The sequence below is a fragment of the Melanerpes formicivorus genome, unplaced genomic scaffold, assembly GCF_026170545.1.
Source record: "Melanerpes formicivorus ecotype bairdi unplaced genomic scaffold, bMelFor1.0.p_v2 SCAF_76, whole genome shotgun sequence".
NCBI classification, from domain to species: domain Eukaryota; kingdom Metazoa; phylum Chordata; class Aves; order Piciformes; family Picidae; genus Melanerpes; species Melanerpes formicivorus.
The window spans coordinates 2,195,849-2,214,849 of record NW_027142428.1 but is presented as its reverse complement, the minus strand read 5'-3'; the positions used below and the strand labels follow the sequence as shown (position 1 = coordinate 2,214,849).

At 44.8% G+C, this 19,001-nt stretch overlaps 1 protein-coding gene across 2 annotated transcripts; it reads left to right on the top strand.

The window, feature by feature from the left end:
* The first annotated feature begins 6,880 nt into the window (after positions 1 to 6,880).
* TMEM207 (transmembrane protein 207) lies at positions 6,881 to 13,411 on the top strand. 2 transcript variants are annotated; one of them, XM_068163991.1, is made up of 5 exons: positions 6,881 to 7,104; positions 8,923 to 8,960; positions 9,370 to 9,405; positions 9,847 to 9,989; positions 10,956 to 13,411. In XM_068163991.1, the coding sequence occupies exons 1-5, from the start codon at positions 7,030 to 7,032 to the stop codon at positions 11,114 to 11,116; spliced, it is 453 nt and encodes a 150-aa protein (XP_068020092.1). In that variant the 5' UTR covers positions 6,881 to 7,029; the 3' UTR covers positions 11,117 to 13,411. The 2 variants fall into 2 exon arrangements, with proteins under 2 accessions (XP_068020092.1, XP_068020091.1); XM_068163990.1 differs by having other exon boundaries at positions 9,370 to 9,414.
* Positions 13,412 to 19,001: the final 5,590 nt, after the last annotated feature.

The window sequence follows — 19,001 nt, the reverse complement described above, 5'->3', positions numbered from 1 at the left end:
AGATCATCAACAGAGAAAAGTGGGGGGAAATTTCTTGCCTTCTTATTGAATAGGTCCTATGCAACCACCCTCACCTGTTTCATGGACAGCTCTGAATGTTTGCATCTTTTGCATTCAAAGCTACAAAGGCCTGTGGGAGGTGGGGGGGGATTATAAAAACTTGCTTCAGGGTGCTCTGGAGCTTGCTGTTTAATTTAAACCAAGTCTCTAGGGAATGGAGATGAGCTTGAGTGGATTCATATTCTAGGAAGATACTGCTTGGCCAGAAGGAAAATGAGCAACCAGAAACAGGAGTCAGTGGGGAAATCGCAGGGCGAGTTTTAAGGGACAGTTGAAAGAAAGAATTGTGCAGAGCCTTGCTGCTTGAATGTGTTGAATTTGAAAGCAGGAGTGTGCTCTTCAGACATGTTATCAGAGGAAAATATAAAACTGTAAAACTGGTGGGGTGATTTGCAAGTTGAGGGGGAGAAAAGACTGTGCTGCTCCTGCCTCTTCTGTAGTTTTATTTGCAGTCCCTCCCTGCCCTATAAAAATCTCTCTGTTTATGCATGCAGCAAACTCCTGGAGAGTAGGGAAGAAGATGTGAACTCTCCATCTAGTCTTCCAGCCAGCATTTCTCACCCCAGCACCAGTCTGGAGAGAGGCTGAGCTAGGTGGCTAGCAGGTAGGGCTCTGGAGGCCAGTGTGGATCTCATCCCTACTCTGATCCCAGCTACACTGCTGCAGGATGCTTGGGTAGTACAAGGCAAGTAGGTACACAGCATCTTATCCCAAGCATCTTCCCAGGAAGAGCATTTGAATTTGCACCTGTCACAAGAGGAATGTAAGAGACAGCCTGTTCTTGCTGTATTTCTTCAATCCATATGCAGTGATATGAGTCCTCCCTAATTCTAGGTATGCAGGCATTTGGCTGAAGCCTGTTCTGAGCTGGCTCTGCCTGCAACAAATGCCAGTTTGAAGTCACTGCTTTTCCCTGCTTGGAGCCCAGGTGAGCTAGGCAGGGGGCAGGCTGCATATGAGGTCCCAAAAAATTCAAATTAAACCCATGAAGTGCAACTATCAAGAATTCAAGACAGAAGGTAAGGCTATAAGCAACTGACTGTGGCAACAGTTAATAGGTATTTAGCAAATCTGAGGAAGCCTTAGGCTGAAATGGTAGATGTGTCTTCACATAAGGGCACAGCACATCAAGCCTTTGGTACTTGGGGCCTGGGTGTTGGAGAAGGTCCCATGAAACAAGTACACATTCCTGTGCTTATGTGGCCTCTCTTGCAGAGCTAACCATTGGTTCTTGGCAAAGTAGCACATGTGCCAGCTGATAATGACTGGCAGCATGATGCATTTCAGCATTCACTGCTAAGTGGTTCTGCCTGGAAAATTGACTTGAAAATGTGTTTCAGTATGTGCCAGATATTCTCATGCTAATTTCTCAGCCAAAACCTCCCATGTGGTGTCCAGTGTGATATCAGTAACTCAAAGGCAGAGGAAAATGAAGCCTCTCTGTGCTTTCAAGCAATTTATTCTCGTTTTGTCTTTTTTACATCCAGCAGCTAAGTAAATTACAGGGATGAAAATACAAAAGGCATTTAATTTTTTAACTGTAATTTCTTAGCTCCTGGCAATAGAGTGACGAAGAAAGGAGAGAAATTAAGAAAAATAATTAAACCCCAAATATAATTTCTAATGATTAAAATACATATACAATTTTAACTGAATAAAAGTAAGAGGACCTGTTGGAGCACAACTGAAGAGCAGCAGGCTTCAGAATTCAAGTAACCATAATCAGCTTCAATTTCACATTAAAAAAAAAACCCAAAGGGGAGAATTTCTGCTAGCCATTACTTTGACTGTCTTTCTGGTATACTTCAGCTCTTTTTATTCAAGCTGCTTTTAATTTTATCAGCTTTAGCCTTATTTCTGCTTTTCTGTTCCTTGAGGGTGAGTCTTGAGGGTTATCCAGCCCTTTGAACTGCTTTCTGACGTGCTCTGTGGGAGGTACAGTGTCTGTCTGGAGAGCTTGTGAGATGAAAGGTCTCTTACACTCTTTTTCCAGGTGGGCTGTAACACACAGAAGCTTGTTGCTATGTTGGAAGTCAGTGACAGAGCTGGGATTTATCCCGAGTCCCAATGTCAAAGCCAGAAAGAGGTGCCAAGATATTCCTCAGGTGAAGCAGATCTTAAATTGTACTTCTGAGGTCTGAATTCTCTCATAAAACCAAACAACTGTTGGGCTTATGCGTGCCCCTATCCTTTTGGCACTTTTTTTTCAGGATTCAACTTAAGTTTTCAAAACAAAGCTCAGCTCAGAGGGGACCCCCTACTGCCCAAACCACCACCACCACCCACAAAAAACAAAACAAACCAAGCATCCAACCAAAAAAAAACACAATAAACAAAGAGAAACAAAAACAGGAAACAACAACAAACACCCTACAAACAAACAAAAAATCAAACCCAAGCCACTTCTACAGTTTTAGCTTCCACTGCTCCACCACAACACTCTGTAAACACTGCATGCTGTTATCTGTTTTTAATGGTGAGAGCAGAGACAGTACCAGAGTCATTGGTGTACAGAAGATGCTTGCTGGAAAGATGCACTTCTCAAAGTTGCTTCCCCTTGTGAATTCCAGAGCAAGAAAGTTCCTTCCTAAATCCTTTCAGCAATGCTCAGTACTTCAGTTGTTGCCATATCCATTTCATGGCTTCATGATAGCATTGGAAGAGGGGTATTTGAACAGTTCACAGCAATTGCTCTCAACAATTCAGTGGCCTTTACACTTTGGATAGTTTTAAATCTTTGACTTCCCATGAATGTGTGATTTAAGGGCTCATGAACTCCATTAATTGTGTTGTAGACATTTGCCTGTAGTTCTCAGTCTAGGATATGCATACACTTGGGAGAAGTCCCTTTCACAAATAAAACTAACCTAAAAGGAGATTCTCTTTCCTTTAGCTTTCTGCCAGGCGAAAAACTGGCCCCATTCTCCACTGGATATTCCCTACTGACACACCAAGACAAACAAAAGGGGTCTCTGGACCATGTGAAGCGGTGGTGGTAGCTGCAGTTCCCTCAGATTCGAGGGTGACCTGCAAAGCCTTGCTTCTGGGGAGGATGCAGCAGAACAATGTCATCCTTGTTTGCACTCATTTAAATCAGTGCCCAGAGTCTTTCCTTCCCCCTGTGCAGCACGTCCTCTGCACAGGCTCACAAAGGGTCGTATTCATCAGTGAGCAGCAACTCGTTATAATCCTTTTGAAAGACAACAGGCTGTGCCAGCTCTGCCATGGCTTGTTTTATAGAGCTCATCCTTCCTTGCTAATGCAAGCCCAGGCCTGCCTTGGCTGACTCCTGTACATGCAGATGGGTTTGATGGTCTAAAGATCAACCGGGGTTGTTTCCACAGGCGGAAGAGGACTCTCTGGGTCAGCAAGCCCCACCAAAGTGGTTACATCCCCTGTGGGAGCTTGCTGATTTCTATCCCGGAAGCCATTTGGTTTCATGCCCACACTCCTCCCACAGACAAGCTGCTGCACAGCCTCACTGCTCCGGATGGGGTGAACCTTCTTTGCTTTTTTAGCCTCAGTTTATTCATGGCCAGTTTGCTCACATTTGTTCCCATTCCAGCAGTGTCCATCAGCTTAAATAGATCTCCCTGGCGCTGGATGTATCCATCTCAGTGTGTTTCTAGGGAGGAAGCAGCTCCTTGCAGCTTTTATTTTTTGAGACTGAAGCTGCTTCAGTTCTCCTTTTGCAGAGGCAATGTTCCACCTTCAGTCCTCTCTGTTACCCTTCTCTTTGGCTAAACTCAGTTTACCTAAGTCTTCTCATGCCAGGCTGGGAGGGATGATTGCAGCCTGACTGAGCCCAGATACCAAAGATGCAGCTGCAAAAGCACAACCAAAGCCAGACAGAGGTGAAGCTGAATAGGGGAGAGCTCCCAGTGGGCTGAAGGGAAAAAAAAATGGTGGTGTGAAAACACTGTGACATTAAAGCCAACACATACTTATTTAAATAATCAGTTGACCTTAATGTAGAGATCACAGCTGCTCTGCCTTTCCTGGTCTCCCTTTCATGTCACATCTCTGTGTTCTCCATCCTGTCCTACTTCCTTCTCTGTGTCTGCCCCCTCTTTCCTCCTGCCACTCTTTCTTGCTTTCTGATAGTCATTCACTGTCCCATTCTAGACTGTATTGCTTTCCCCAAAGTCATCCCCAGCAGACATCAAATGCTCTGAAGCCAGTTTAGGAGGAGCTTTAACCACTTTTAAATTACTATCTGGGCTTATGAGTGGCCAGGAGCTCTGTTCACTGGTAACTTCACTCCCATTCTTACCAGAACCCAGAGGTCCCCAGGGTGTTCCCTGAAATTTTGGCTCAAACCAAAAGCATGACCAAAACTTATTGTACATCACTTAAATCAGCAAAGGCCACAGCTCCTAGCACAAATGCAAACAAGAATGAGCTAGGGTCCTGAAATTCAGACCCCCTAATTCAGCCTTGGCCCCATCAGACTTGAAAAGTTAAATCAGCTTCTTCCAAATTCCTCCTATCTACCAGCCTTGTATCCCCTCTCATGAAGCCCAGGAAGAGCCATCCCTCAGCACAGGTGGTTTCTGTGGCAACCCTAAAAGTCAGCCTTTGGATGATCCTAGAACTGTGTATCAACTCCCAGGCACTTTAAGCACAGAGATAATAGACAATCATAAATTGCTGTATGTTGCAATAGTCCCTGTTGCTGCCTGGGAGATGCATTTGTCACCTAGCAACGACATAAGGTGATGAGGAAACAACAGATTTTTAATCTAATGGCCATGAGTTAAAATCTATCAGAGAGCATCTTCCCAAGTCCATTGATGAGGTAGATATAATGGATTGAGGAGGCAAGAGATACCAAACTCTTCATCAGTAGGCTGATGAGGAGGAGGGAGCAAGGGTTACCTTTCACAGATATGTGCATACATCTGTGTGCATATATATCCTCCTGGGGGAATGACAAAAAACCTAGAAAATGCCCTGAGGCTGGAGATAACCCTTAGATACACAGCTACCCAGATGATGAGTCTCCCAGTACTGCAAAACCTTGAAGACAGCAGTGTTAGAGTAGGCAGGGAGAAAGTAGGAGGGGTTTCAGCCTGCCATGGGTTGTTCTGGTTGTCTTGGAGCAAATACTGGGGCTCTTTATGGCATTCATGCATTAAAGCTGCTCAGCAGATCATGGTCAGGGAGAGTTTTCCTGCTGAAGCAGCAGCTCTTTTCAGTATTGGGGTCACAGCTGCAGGAAAAGACAGGGATGTTTGTGGACCCTCTCTTAGCCATCTCTCTCTCTCTTCTTGCCATTGTTGCCAAGCATACAGGGACAAGCTCCATAAATTGCCATCACCAGTTGAAACCTCTGTATGGGACCAACCAACAGAAAACTTCAAAGTTTGCCTCAAGGCCAACTTTGCACTGAGCACTGGTGGAATTCTGTTCTTCCCTTTTTCTTCTAGAAATAGACCCAGAACAAATGCTATGTGTTAGTTTTCAGTACCAGAAGATCATTGTGGTACCTGCCCCCTGAAATACTGGTGTTGATCCATTTGTAAGCTCTAAATAGGAAGCACCCTGGGTGCTGGCCCCAAGGGAAGTAATTGTGAGAGGGAGAAGTATGAAATTAGTCCACTGATGGATGATCTCCATGAAGCCTGAAATTACAAGAGTCACAGGGTTCCCAGCAAGGCTGTGCACATTTTTATACTGCAGAAGCTTTTTGTTTTAAGAAAACAGCTAAGAAATTGGTTTGGCAGCTTACTGTTGAACAGAATTGAAAATGATTGATCTGAACCAGGACATCACCCTGTTCTGACCACTTCTATTGCGTAATGCATGCACTTAGTCCCCCTATGAGGGATGCTTTCTCAGAGGGCCTTGTTTCAGAGGATTGCTTTTAATTAGTGGTGAGTTAAAAGTAAACATTTGAGAACACCAGAGTTTGGACTTGGGTTATGCAAAACTTTATCAATAAATAACAAACCAGGGTCAAACATGTGTATCAGAGTTGGTTAGACTTCTTGAGCTTTTAGTTAAAGCAAAGCCACAGAGGTATATCTCAAGAGCAGCTTAGCTTTGGCAATCATTACTGAAGTTATGGCATCACAACATAATGTTTAACTTCTGGAGTGACAGCTAAACATATTCATGGCAACACCCTTTGTGTTAAATCTGGAAGAGGGGTAGTTAATGGTGCATTTCAGCCACGGGCTGTAAACCTCAGTGACAATCTATTACTGGCTGCTGAACAAACCAGGATCGTCCTTTCGGTGGTGATTTGAGCTATGGTGCAAACCATCTTCCACCCCTGTCTAACTACATCATCTGGGTGTATCCATTAGGATCAATCTGGTCCTTATGCCGTGCAATGAAATTTTGTACCCTTTATTGAGGACCACAGGAGATGTGTGGGGTTTTGGATGCATTTTCCAAGCAAATCAACCTGGTCAACTGTTTATCAGCAGTGGTAGTAGTGGTGTTGGTGCTGGTTGTCTCAGGCTGAGAAGAGTTTCTTTCATCCTTGGTGCAAAGGCTTCAATTAGAGTAGCAGGCACAGAGCATAGGAGCTGATTGGAAGCAGCTTTGCTTGGTCTGTAATGGCAGAATTGCAGCTGAAGGCAAGGTGTAATGAAAGCATTGCCTCATGTTACAGTCTCCAGAGGTTCTTTATTTGTAGCAGGTCCTGTTAAATACAGCCATGGGTTAATAAGGAACTAAGCCTCAGCAACAGAATTTGTGAACAGCAGTGGAAACACTGAAACAACTGCAAGGTGCTGACCTTAAACTGGTGTTGGTTTAACTTCTAGCAGCCATTTGAGTGTGTCCATGCAAACTCAAATTCTTTCCCTGGCTAGCGGTAATTTGTGAAGCACAGGAAGCCATTGGATAATGCACTCTCTGGCTGAAGGCACAATGTGCAGAGAACTTTTAAAAGCTCCAAATTACAGAGAGTAAAACACTGCTGCAAACAAAGGTCTTCCCACGTTTCTCCTGCTAGTGATGCAGAAATTTGGAGTTGTGTGTTTTACATCATGGATCACAGGCACTGGAGTTCTGTGTTTAACCTTCTTCCAGGTAACCAAACCCTTCAGTAGGACCAGAGTAGTTTTAGGGATTTTGTGGGGCAAAGATTTCAACTTTGATAGAATTTAGTCATCAGCTTTTTTATTATTTTTAGTTTTTTTTTCCTGGGAGGGGGGGAAATGGAAGAATTTTTTTTAAGACCTGATGAAATTGGGGGAGGATTTAATGTTCACAACAATTCCAATTAAGGCAGAGAAAACATGTCCGACTTACTCCTTTATTTCCTCTGTGACATGGAAGAGCATGGGTGGGTGCTTGGCTGCATTGATAGATTATTGCCTCAGAGCAGATGTTTGGCTGCATTGATAAATTATTGCCTCAGAGCAGATGCACTTTGCTGCAGTTTAACTACGTTAAGGTAGATCTTCCAAGGCAGTTTGGGAGTCCAGAGGCTGTCATTCACCCAGAAGGAATACTCAGCGTACACATAATCGCAGCAATCGGCTCTCTGTTTTTGACCTGTTACTCTAACAATCAGTTTAAGTTAAGAAAAAAAATGAAAATAAAATCAAAATTAAGACTTCTGCAGTGGGATGCATGTGTGACATGGTAAATCAGCTTTAAAAGGGCACATCTGGAAGACTTGAAGCTTCTGTCTTTTTCTCTCTCTTGCTCACTTGGGTTTTAGCAGCTCGTGAAATTTCAGAAATAATGTTTTATATGAAAGGCTTCATCCTACCTAAAGACCTCCAGTGAAAACAGGGAGCAAAAGGCAGCGTGTGCACAGTGTTGGACACGTTACAGAGATGTGTGGAGTAATTTCTTGCTGTTCACAGTGGCACAAGATTTGCATAAGAAAATCTTTACCGAGTCCTGTTATATAGGCATATAGGACCTCTCAATTACACATATTTGACACTAAACAGAGCTTCCCAGCTTGATTCAGACTAAGTCTGAAATCTCTAGGTTTTGGATGCACACAGAAGGAAATCCAAAGTAAAGTAACGATTTGCAAACTACATTTGAATAGTTTTCTCCAAGAAATAAATCTTGATCCTTCCTTCTTCTTCATTCTGCTTCCCGGTGTCATTGGAATTATATACCTGATCTGCCTTTTTTTTCAGGCAAGTGTTGCAACACACCTAATGTGAGTCAGCCAAAAATTGTATTTGAATTGGATTCTCATACTGCTGAACCACTCCAGGCACTTTTTGCCCAGATAATCTGAAACCAAAGCAGAGATCAACAATGCTTGCAAAAATAAGCTCACTTGAGCGGAGAGCAGCAAATATACCTGAAAAACAAGTTTCGGGTTCACATATTTGCCATACCTGAAACCTGAATCTGGGAATGATGCATCACTGTTATCTGAAAGCAGGAAAATGCTGGGCAGAGCCCACATCTGGTCAAAACAGCTTCATTTTACAGGTGCACTCACAATTAGCTACAGGAAAATGAACTGTAGACCAAGAACTTGGTCATGCAACCTTTTCAGCAGAGATTTCTGAATATCAAAGACCGTTTCTGTAAACAGGTCTTTGACACCTGCTTTTTTCTCCCTGTTCTTGTCCTTCCCTCTTTCACATCAAAAGAAATGCTTTTCTCCTGGCCTAGCTTTCATCTGCAAACTATTGAATTTATCTAGCTCTCTGCAAGGTTTCGATGTGGGATGGCTCAGACCAGAGACACACAGAGACGAGAGCTCAGCCCTGTGGTCCCCGGGCAGAGGTCTGGTTTTCATCCCTGCAGGAGTCAGCACCTGTATGGCTCTTTCTCTCCAACTTCCCACTCTATGATCAGTAATTATGCTGGTAAATGATAAAGCAAAAGCACATATCTGCCTTCTCTGATTTACATGTGTGTTTTCAGTTAGCAGACTCTGAGTCGGACTGTGAGCTTGGCGAGAGGTGAGTGTGGCTCTCCATTTTCTCACCCATGGCTGCTCCCACCCCGGTCTGTCTCAGGGCTGCTGTGCTCCTGCCAGGCACACTGGCATGGCAGAGGAACGAGAGCTCCTAGGAAAGGGACATTTTTCTTCCAAAAGAGGAAAGGGAAGCTGGCAACCTTTTGGGTTTTCAGTACAAAAGCTGGTGGCGGGTGCCAGTGTTAAAAAAGCAAACCTGTTGCACGCTGCTTCATGCATCATCTGCATTTGCACCCATCCACACAGAAAAACTTTTAATAGGGTTCCCTTGATGGAGGAGAACTTCTCAATCCTCTGCTTATCGATGATGCTTTTCTTTGTGTTGGCAGATGTGCTTTGGAGATGGTATGGTCCCCTCATGATGAAAGTGCCTTTTATTTTTCCCTTGCTAGGTGCTTCAGGCAGAGTGATGAAAACTTTAGCAGCTGGTATGTGTGGTAAGTTTCAGATCTGTTTTAGAGGGAAAATCTGGCAAATAATATTCTTTGATGGATATATAGAGAAAAAGGCATTCAAAGAGATTAATAGCTAGAGAGCCTTGCTCCTGGGCTGTCCCTGTGTTCTGTCTTTACTGACTAATGGGAACCATTTATCCATATCCTCCTCACTGTACCCTGACAACTGAGCTAGGCAAAATCCATGAATGGTTTTGGGGAGAAATGTTTGAATTTCCAGCCAGCACTCAGCACTGAGACATTGGTTTCCTGGGACTTTGATCATGTCCAGTACACTGGTGGGGAAACGGCAACATTTAACAGCTATTTCCAAAAGATGTTAATGAATATGTTAATTTGAAGACATGCAGCCATCTGTTGGTGCTGCTCGCAGATGGTGATGGTGCTGTTCTTACCCTGCTGCCTCTGCCTCAGGTTCCTGATGTTGTTTTTCCTGGCCTTGATTCTGTCCTGTGGGATCTGCTGCTGTCTGCAGTGCTGGCTGAAACCGCGGAGCTGCCTCCCCCACCAACGCACCGTGGCTGTCTTTGCGCTCAGCGGCTCCGATGCCTTTTGTGGTTAGTCCTTTCCCTACCTGCTGAAAGGTCCCACTGGCCCTGGTTGGCTTCCATACCCCATCCATAGCTCAGTAAGCGGCAATTAGACTTAAGTGGGAGCCATATTACAGCTGGGTGCTGTGGTTTTGGTGAATGGTGGGGTCCTCATCTTGAACCTCTTGTGGGAAAGTTCAGACCACGAACTGGGGGGCTTAAGCACGCCAAATCCACCTTTCCCTAGCTGCATCTTCAGCTGAACTCAGTGCTGTCCCTACATGGCCATGTCCCAAACGTACCTAGTCAGAGCTTGGCCACGCTAACACTGGAGGCACATTGGACCTTTTCCTCAGGTACTCAGCAGCCTGATGGACACAGCCATAGGCACTGCCTGGGATCGGGCAGCCCTTTTCAATACATGACCTGAATTTCTCACTCAGGCAAATTGACAATGGTCTACTTGTACCACCTGAGCAGCCAGCTCAGTTGGCTGATACATCCTGAGGTCTCTCAAAAATTTGTCTTGGTAGGTGCTGTTCATTGTGGCAGCCACCTTCAGCATTCGCACGTGAGTACCCAGACTTTTGAGGACTGAGTTATAATGACTATATGTAGCACCCAGCACGGACCTGGAGTACTGCCAGCAGCATCAGCAGGCTGGGCCAGACAATCCTCACTCTTAGAAGAAGAAAGCTGCTTCTGTCATTAGGCTAAGCCCTTCCCAGAGGAGGTATTGCCTCCTTTCTGGGTCATCATGAACAGTGTGTCCACAGGGAGGACCCACCCCAAACCCACCCAAATTCCTCTGTTCTCACTTCTTGTATCTGGATTTTGTGGTGAGAGTCTTTGTGATGCCATGCTACAAAAATTACGTCCATGCCTTTCTTGTTTCCAAGTGGTTTGGCAGCTCCTCCCAGGTTCACCCCTCTCACTCCCACGCTTGCTCTTCATGCCTGTCTACTCTGTGGTTACATCTTTGCTTTTTTCCAGCAAGTGAAGCACCTCAGTGCCCATTCTCTGGATCTCCAAGACCCTGCATGACTACGGAGATGTCCTCATCTCTTGCCCCTTCTCTTTCCCCACGGTTCAGCATTGGGGGTACCGAACTGCCTCCATCCTATGAGGATATTATGAAGGAAAACAAGCTCTAGAAGCCACATGTTGGGTTTCTGCAATTCTACTTGGTTCATCAGAGATCTTCCATTACACCACAGCAGTGTGAGATCAAATCAGCCCTTTTACACAAGCTGGCCATGGGACTGAAAGAAACGCGTACTTCATCTGAACCTAAAAGGGGAGACAAAATGCAACAGAAAAAGTGCCAAAAGCATGAGTTGAATCTGTCACAGGATCTCAGCTTGACATTTTGATAGGGCTCTGGATTTGAAGAAGCTCCCTCAAAGGCCTGTCAGTGTTCAGGGTTTCTGGCTCAGCCTCCAGATTTCTCTCTCTAAGGCTGCTTGGGCTGGTGCAGCTTCATGCGTTGTAGGACCAAATGTTGATAAATGACTCCATCGTTCCTTCCCAAACTTGGGCTGCCTCCTTCACCAGGCACAGTGCCAACAAACAGCCTCTGGCAAAGTCATGTTGTTCTAATACATTGTAATGCAATCATGCTACTCTGTGATGAAGGATCATTTGCCACCTTTAAAATATTTAGCACGGCATATCAGATTTGTCTAGTGCAAAAGGCAGAAAAAATTATGGCTGGGGAGGGGAAGTAAAAGATGGGGATTAGTGGGGGAGTAGCAGTGGCAGGAGCTGGTTATGGAGAAGGGAAAAAAAAGGGGAGTTTGCTCATTTGAGCTGTTAGATTCGTGGTGACTATCCCCAGCTCCTCTTGCCTTAGCATTGCAGACCCTAGGCTTTGAATGGCCCAAGACCCACGTGGCAGTTCCCCACAGACATTAATTATGGGATTAGGTATTCAGTGCTTAGCTATAGAAATTTATTAGGACAAAGAATGTCATTTTAGCTATAGAAATTTATTAGGATAAAGAATGCCATTTTCTTAGAGGGGACCACTGCAGAGAGGATGGGAAGAGATTACAAGAAAACTCTCCTACACCCAAGCAGGACAAACTCTACCTAAGGCATTCCTGGGAGGTCCTAGCCTGTCTGGTTCTCAAATGACAGAGGAAAGATGCCATTCCCCCCCCTTAGCTGCATTCCAGATGAAAGCAAAGATTTTCTTTGTCACAGGCAGATCACTGAAGGCTGTGTTCAGCCTTCCTGAGCTCTCTACCTCTGGTCCCTCAACAATTAGGTCTGTGGGCTACAATCAGCCCTGCCTAGGTACAGAAGGTGAATGTCATACCTACTACAGTGCATTACTTGCCTTAAGGAGTCATGAGGTTGCAGAGTTAAAATGGGCATCTGGGTCCATCATGGTACCCCAATAGATTAATGGAAGCCCACAGCCTGTTTTATGGATCAGCTCTCCACCTGTAGAGTGGGGCTAGTGTTAGCTCCTCTGCTCAGGAAGGAAACAGGGAAGATAAATCTACTCTATGTTATGAAGTGCTCACATATTCTCATAATGAGGCTGTGTAAGTACCTTTGCTAGAAAAAGAATTATGGCATATTTTGAGACACAAATTTTCTACCAACACCACTACAAATTATCTCCATAAAATCTTATTTTAGAAGCAGCTTCAATGTTTGTGAAAGGAAAGAAATGTTACTGTAGTAATACGGATGTTTGTGCCAGCAGGCTAAAATATACACAGTTTATTAATAAGGAAAATTAGCAAGTACAGGCTCAGCCAGTGGAGAAGTTGAACAATTCCTGAGTTCCCTTTCACTGGCTGAACTTTGTAAGGTTTGCAGGTAATCAGCACCTCTCAGGATCAGAGCTTTTATATACATAAGTGCTTCTACTACTCAACCCCTTCAATTTATGCCCTGAAGCATGTGATTTGATTGTGTTTGTCACTTCAGCTTCCACAGCCTGCTAGTGGGCATTAAATCAACCATCGCTTCATTCCCACCTACACACTGCATTTGCTTCAGTGACCCCTTCATGGAAGTGAACTCCACAGGTTGTCTGCATTACATACTACGTAAAACATTATTGTGCCCTGCTTTTTAATTGCTTGGCTCCAAATTAATTGCAGTCTTTAATTTCACTGAATGTCACCTTCTTATCAGATGCCTGGAGAGGCTAACAAGCAGAGAGCACTCTGGTTTCGATGCCTCCATCACTCTGCATCACTCTTTCACAAGGTCCATCCAGCAAGTGGCACTCATTACCCAGGCAGCAAGTCCTTCCCCAGGCACCCAACAGAGGGCAAGCAAAGCTTTTGGTGCCAGGAAGGCTGCTGCACTTGCAGATACCTTCCTGGGAGCAGGTTTGTGCTTCTTTGTTCCTGACGTGCATTCCCTTGTTTTCAGCTTTGTGTTTGGCGTGCTTTAATTATTCACAAAAGGAATAAAATTATTCACAAAAGGAATGAAATTGTTCTTTTGAACCTGTATCAAGCATCTTCCAGTCAACCAAGTTACTGGCTGTCACAAAGGTAAGCTTCAGCTGGAGTCACCAGTGTAGCAAAACCTGTGAGCTGCGGCACTTGTATAACACAGCAGGAGCCCTAGGTGCTTCCAGAAACTGCAGAAGACAAGGACTTGTCTGCAAAAATCATTTGTGTAGAGATGCTGGGGGAAGGGCATAAAGTGACTTTGCTGATGGAAGGATGGGGAAGAGTAGTAGTCTGAGAGGGGGGCTCAGTGTGCACTGCCCGGGTCCTTGGCTTCCTGATCGGAGAAAAGGGTCGGTTACTTCCTTCTGCAAACATATTTGGGATGGCCCCAGTGACCTGCCATTGCCTATGAACCTGCTTCTCCCAGCTTGTCCCATTATTCCCAGGCACTCCAGCTGAATGGGCAAGGTTTCTCCAGACGTGTGTTCCCATTCTTACAAAAGCAGAGATTTTGCCTGGTTTCTTATGCTTTTGTAAGTACTCAGCCATTTACTGAGGGCAGTTAGAGCAATTTGGCTGATGGTTCCATCACCTTAGGAATGGGTCTGCTTTGGAAAAGCACTTGTTCTGATGTGACCCTCATCCTGTGTCTTTTATTTCCTGCTGACTTTAAGAAGTAATGTCTAACTGCTCTAGAAAACCTCAGAAAACACCAGAAGGCAGTTGTGCTTGTGGGAGAACTTGTTGTCAGTAAGCCTTGAGAAGGGAAAATGGGAGAAGTGCAGAGGAGCTAATTGCTTGGTGACCATCTGGAAACGAAAGACAAAGGGAACGTGGAGAGGAACACAATTGGACTTTCACCTCCTCACATCCATGCCTGAGTAAGAGAGTCATAAACTGTCTCTCAGGCAAAACAGAGCAAACCCAAAGGCAGCTGACTCAAGGAGTCAGGGCTCTGCCAGGAGAGTTGCACATGAAAGATGTGAAAATAATAGAAATGCTCATTAATCCGTGTTTTATTGCCATCTCGGGACTCTGAATGATGAGCTAAAGGCTTTTGTGTGAGGAAGAAGAGGATGGGGCAGGGGACAGATGCTCTCTCTCTTCGGGTCACTAGATGGCACAAGTCTGGCTCTTTCCTTTCTCGCTCAAAGGCATCTTACAGCAGGAACCCAAGAGCTACCGGGAGAACATTGTCCTTCACTCCCTGCAGCAGTGTTTGGACAGAGTATTTCAGTCATTAGTCACTTGCCCACAATATTTGACAGATGCAGAAGAGCAAACTGTGGGAGTCCAGCCCCAGCTGAGAGAGATTACCTCACTTTCTTGGTGGAATTTTACTTTCCTCTCTCGGAAAGTTTATAAAATGGCTATGAGTAGCTGTGTCTGAACTGGGGATAAAGTCTACAGCTGTTAAAGAGATGTTGCTGTAGGTGTGCACTGGTCTGTCACTAGGTCTGCAGCTGCCAGCAAAGGTCTGGGCGCCTTCTGAAATCACACCCCACCTTCCCAGGGGCTGCTTCTGTTTGTGCTGATGCCTTTTGTGTGTCCTTGCAGGAGAGCAGTGATTTCCCTCACAGGAGTCAAAGCAGGTCACCTGGCAAAGCACCTTTCTGAGCAAAACTTGGGCATGGGTTAGAGAAACACAAAACTCAAAGTCAACTGCATTTATTACAGAACACAAATGTTATATTACATGTGTAAGGAGAGCAGAATTCTGCAGCAGCATTCTTTTCCACTGAAAATAATTGTTCATATCTACTGAGTTCACACAAAAATCACATGACAAAGTGAAACAGAGAAATAGATGTTTTGGAAACTACTCATGCAGCTGCACTAGGAGATAGCTCAGTTCACAGGGTCATAGTAAGGGTGAGTCTTAATTAGAGCTGGAGCTATTAGGAGCCCTTAAGAATAAAGCTGATTGAGGTTGTAAGAGAACAACGTATATCACGCAGGGAAGGGCAGCAATTGCAGACACCATTGTTTTATTCTCTCTCTCACTTGTGTGTATCAAAATGAGAAATCAATGCCTGGTTGTAAGGATGAAATCAACTTAGCAAAGAGCTCACCTACAAGACTTTGCTATTCTCCATAACCTGCTGGAGCCCTGGCAGGCTGCACCAAACTGTGTGCTGTCAATGGAGAGCACAATGAGAGGCCCCAAGTTCAAAGAGAGACCATGAGGCAAGTACAGCAGGGAGGAAACTTGGGAGTGCCAGCTCTTTGTTGAGTCCCTGACTCTGCCTATTCCTTGTGAAATCAAATAACAAAACTGGGATGTCCAATCATACAAAAACATTCCTTGGAAGTTAGTAAAAGTCTGGAGAATGCTAACAGGCTGTTGGCACTGAAGTATTAATGTTGGGCTTCAGCTGGAATTTGCTTCCGAACAAAGAGCCCTGGTGAGCACACAGTGGCCATCAGGAAGGCAGAGTCAGTCTACTGTCACACCTGAATGGGATTAAGGTAGGTATTAAGGAAATACCTTAACATCTGAGCTCACCTGCAACCTATTTAGCCTTAGGGACTGGTAGTGATTTTGAAAGAAAAATTAAGTCCTGTATACTTTCTGGGAGGTTTCTGGCTAATGCATAAACAACCTGCCTGAAATAGAGCTGAGTCGTGGCATGGTGAGGAGCTAATGAGGAGTGAATACTGCATTCACCAAATCAGAGTCAGAATAAAATCAGTCAGTGAATTAACAAATATTAACAAGTGATTGAAACATCAAACAGTCTGTCAGCAGGATTTGAATGATGAAGCAGTGCAGTATTGACTGGTTGTTACAAAATATTAACCTGACAAACATGAGGACCTTCTGCTAGTCCTCCTGTGTGGGAGACAGATCCTCAAAAGCAGGAGCTATGTCCTCGAAAGCTATCACAGAGTGTGGCTAGAACAGGGGTATGGTTGAAGAATTAACCCTTATTCTATGTAGATGCTGAAGAAGAGAAAGGCTCAGAAATGTTTATTCAACATTTGTTGTATGCAAAATGTACTTGAAGATTGTGGAGCCTGGGTGAAGGTGATATGTGGGGGTATGTGTGTGCCTTATTTGTGTGCCCCCCAGGAGGAGCATGGGGCTGACACCAATCCTTTATGTTCAGCCCTGATCAGGGCATAGGCGTTTAAGTCTGACATGCCACTGGTTGGTGTGATCCATGTGCTGAGAGTCACAAAACAATTCTTACCACCTTAAAACATGTTGAAAGCCATTAGGACAAAGGCCCAGAAATCTCCCCAACTGCAGTGCACTGGAGAAAAAGAACAGGAGAAATCAATGGTCCAAGATTTGCAATTACACCTGCATTAGCAGGCGATCCCAGACTATTTCTTCTGTGCCTAACAAGAAATAAATCTACCCAGCAAGAGATATCCATTATGCCTCAGAAAAAGCTGTAGAAAGCAGCAACAAGAGGCTGGCAAGTGTCCCTGAGCATTAGAGGGGAGGGCTAATGCACCATCTGCATAGTCTGGAAGGATTTGATTTAGGATTTCAATCCAATTGATGATGTCTTTACTCAGTATCTCCTCCCAGAAAACTTTTCTGCGCTGGGGCAGGCTGGGGTAGCCTGCAGCTTTATGACATCTATCCTCCCTCAAACAGGGGATGAGTGGGACATAGGTATTGGAGCAAGTGCTGAGCAGAGCTCTGCCACTGCAGTGTGTTTGGTCTTCCTCTCCTTCCTGCTTTGTCCCTGAAGGAGCAGGGGAACAGGGGTACAGATTGGGAACTAAATCCAAAAAAGCATCCCCAGAGCTTCCCCAGCCAAACACAGCACACCAGCGCCAGCTCTTCTGCCCCTAAAAGCCCCACAGCAAAGACACATTTCTGACATAACTTTAAAATAGTTTAAAAAAAAGGCAAAAGCAAGCTCTGGATGCAGCTTTCTGCACAAACAGGCAGAAATTCCTATCACCTCCAGATCTCTGTGCATTCTTGGTATAATCTGTGGATCATCACAGTGCTTGTAACTCTTGCACTCCTCATCTCTCAGGACTTTGTAAAAAAGCCTCTGTCACTTCTCCTGCTGTGTTTACATCTGTTCAGTACAATTCGTCTGTTGGCAATTCGTTGCTTTCAGTTTGGTAACATAAATGTCTGCCAACCAAAGCAGCATGAACTCTGCAGGCACAAAGCCTCCCTCACCTGGGCACCAGTGCTGCCACCAGGACCAGGGCTCTTGCTGAGATGGTCTGAGCCTTGTCAGGGTGCTTGAGCTTGTAGCAAAGCCATATGGACCTGCCTGTCCTAGGGCTGGAGTGCTGTTCGAGTAGAAGCCATGTCAGGACTGGATTACATTTCAGAGTTGCTGGTCAGTGCTGTGCTACAGAATAAGGTGCTGCTTCCATGGAAATCCATGAGAGGATTCATCCCCTCATCTTCCATCATAGGGTCTATCAGAGGTGCTCTTTGGGACACAGCCCATTCCCACCTCCCTCTGTCCCCTATAATGTAAGGGGGTCCTCAAAACATAAGGCTTCACTTCTTGTTGCCTGAGGAGAGGAGGGAAGTTTCTCCATCCAGTCTCCTCAGCAAGCATTCAGTGGAGGAAGACTACCTCTGGTGATGTCTTGGTATCCACAGCTATGCACGTTCTCCTGCTATTTCACTGCTGTTTTTCCACTGAGCAAGTATATCTCTGTGCTGAGAGCCTTTTCTCAGCCCTTGGTCCCCATGATCATATGAAATGGTGTCCATGGTAAAAAGGACCTACTAACCCAAAGAAAATTGTGCCTCAGATTCTTTCTATTAAAGACATGGAAGAACTTTGGGATCCATTCTTAAGGAACACCTTGAAACATACACATTTTTTTTCCACCCACACTAGTGAAGGCTTGGTTGATGCTCTATCCTCACCCAGTATATGGCAGCTTGAACGGCAGCAAGGAATAGAAGTCTTGAACTGGAGTTAAATATCTTTTGATAGAAAGGGATAATAGGTTTTACTCTCATTTATCCTTGTTTTTAGCTGGTATAGACATAGTTGTCATGCACAAGGTCAGATCTCAGGTCTTCATTCACTTTGTCTTTGCCTAAGCAAAATTCTTACTGAGCAGAAAGATGCTTGGCTATTTCCAGATTCCAGTCAGTCTAAAGTGTACAATTTAATACTTACTGACACAAACTGTATTTTGCAAGGAAGAACGTACTTGAATTTGCAGTGTTTCCTCAGTGTAGAGGTTCATGGTCCAAAGAGAGGGCCAGGTACTTAACACAGCTCTTTTCCTGCTGCTGAGCTCTCCAGCTGCCCTTAAGAGGGGCAGACCCCGATGATGGGTGCAGAGGGTCCAGATGTTGGCCAGACAATCAGTCCCTCTTGTTGCCTGTATTTTCTGCTTTGTATGTTCTGTCAACACATTGCCAGACACAGAACAGATCCATCTTACACTTTGTGGATCTTCATGCTGAGCGCAGGCATCTGACACAGGAGCAGCTGATTTATCTCACTTGTGCTGATAGTGTTGAGCCAAATGCTGGAAGGGTTTGTGCTGGTTATTTCATTTCATGCTTATGCAAGCAGTCTCAGCACTCCGGACAACGGGAATCCCTAAAACAAGATCTCCTCAGAGATTACTTTCTCGAAGGAAGGATTTATTTTAAGCTCTCATA

What these genes read in the sequence shown, in the direction of transcription:
- TMEM207 (XM_068163990.1), top strand. Translation starts at nt 7,030, where the DNA reads ATGCAGAAATTTGGAGTTGTGTGTTTTACATCATGGATCACAGGCACT. An exon ending in TGTGTTTAACCTTCTTCCAG is followed by an intron (nt 7,105 to 8,922) that starts GTAACCAAACCC and finishes GTGTGTTTTCAG; the next exon opens with TTAGCAGACTCTGAGTCGGA. An exon ending in CGGCTCCGATGCCTTTTGTG is followed by an intron (nt 9,990 to 10,955) that starts GTTAGTCCTTTC and finishes GCTTTTTTCCAG; the next exon opens with CAAGTGAAGCACCTCAGTGC.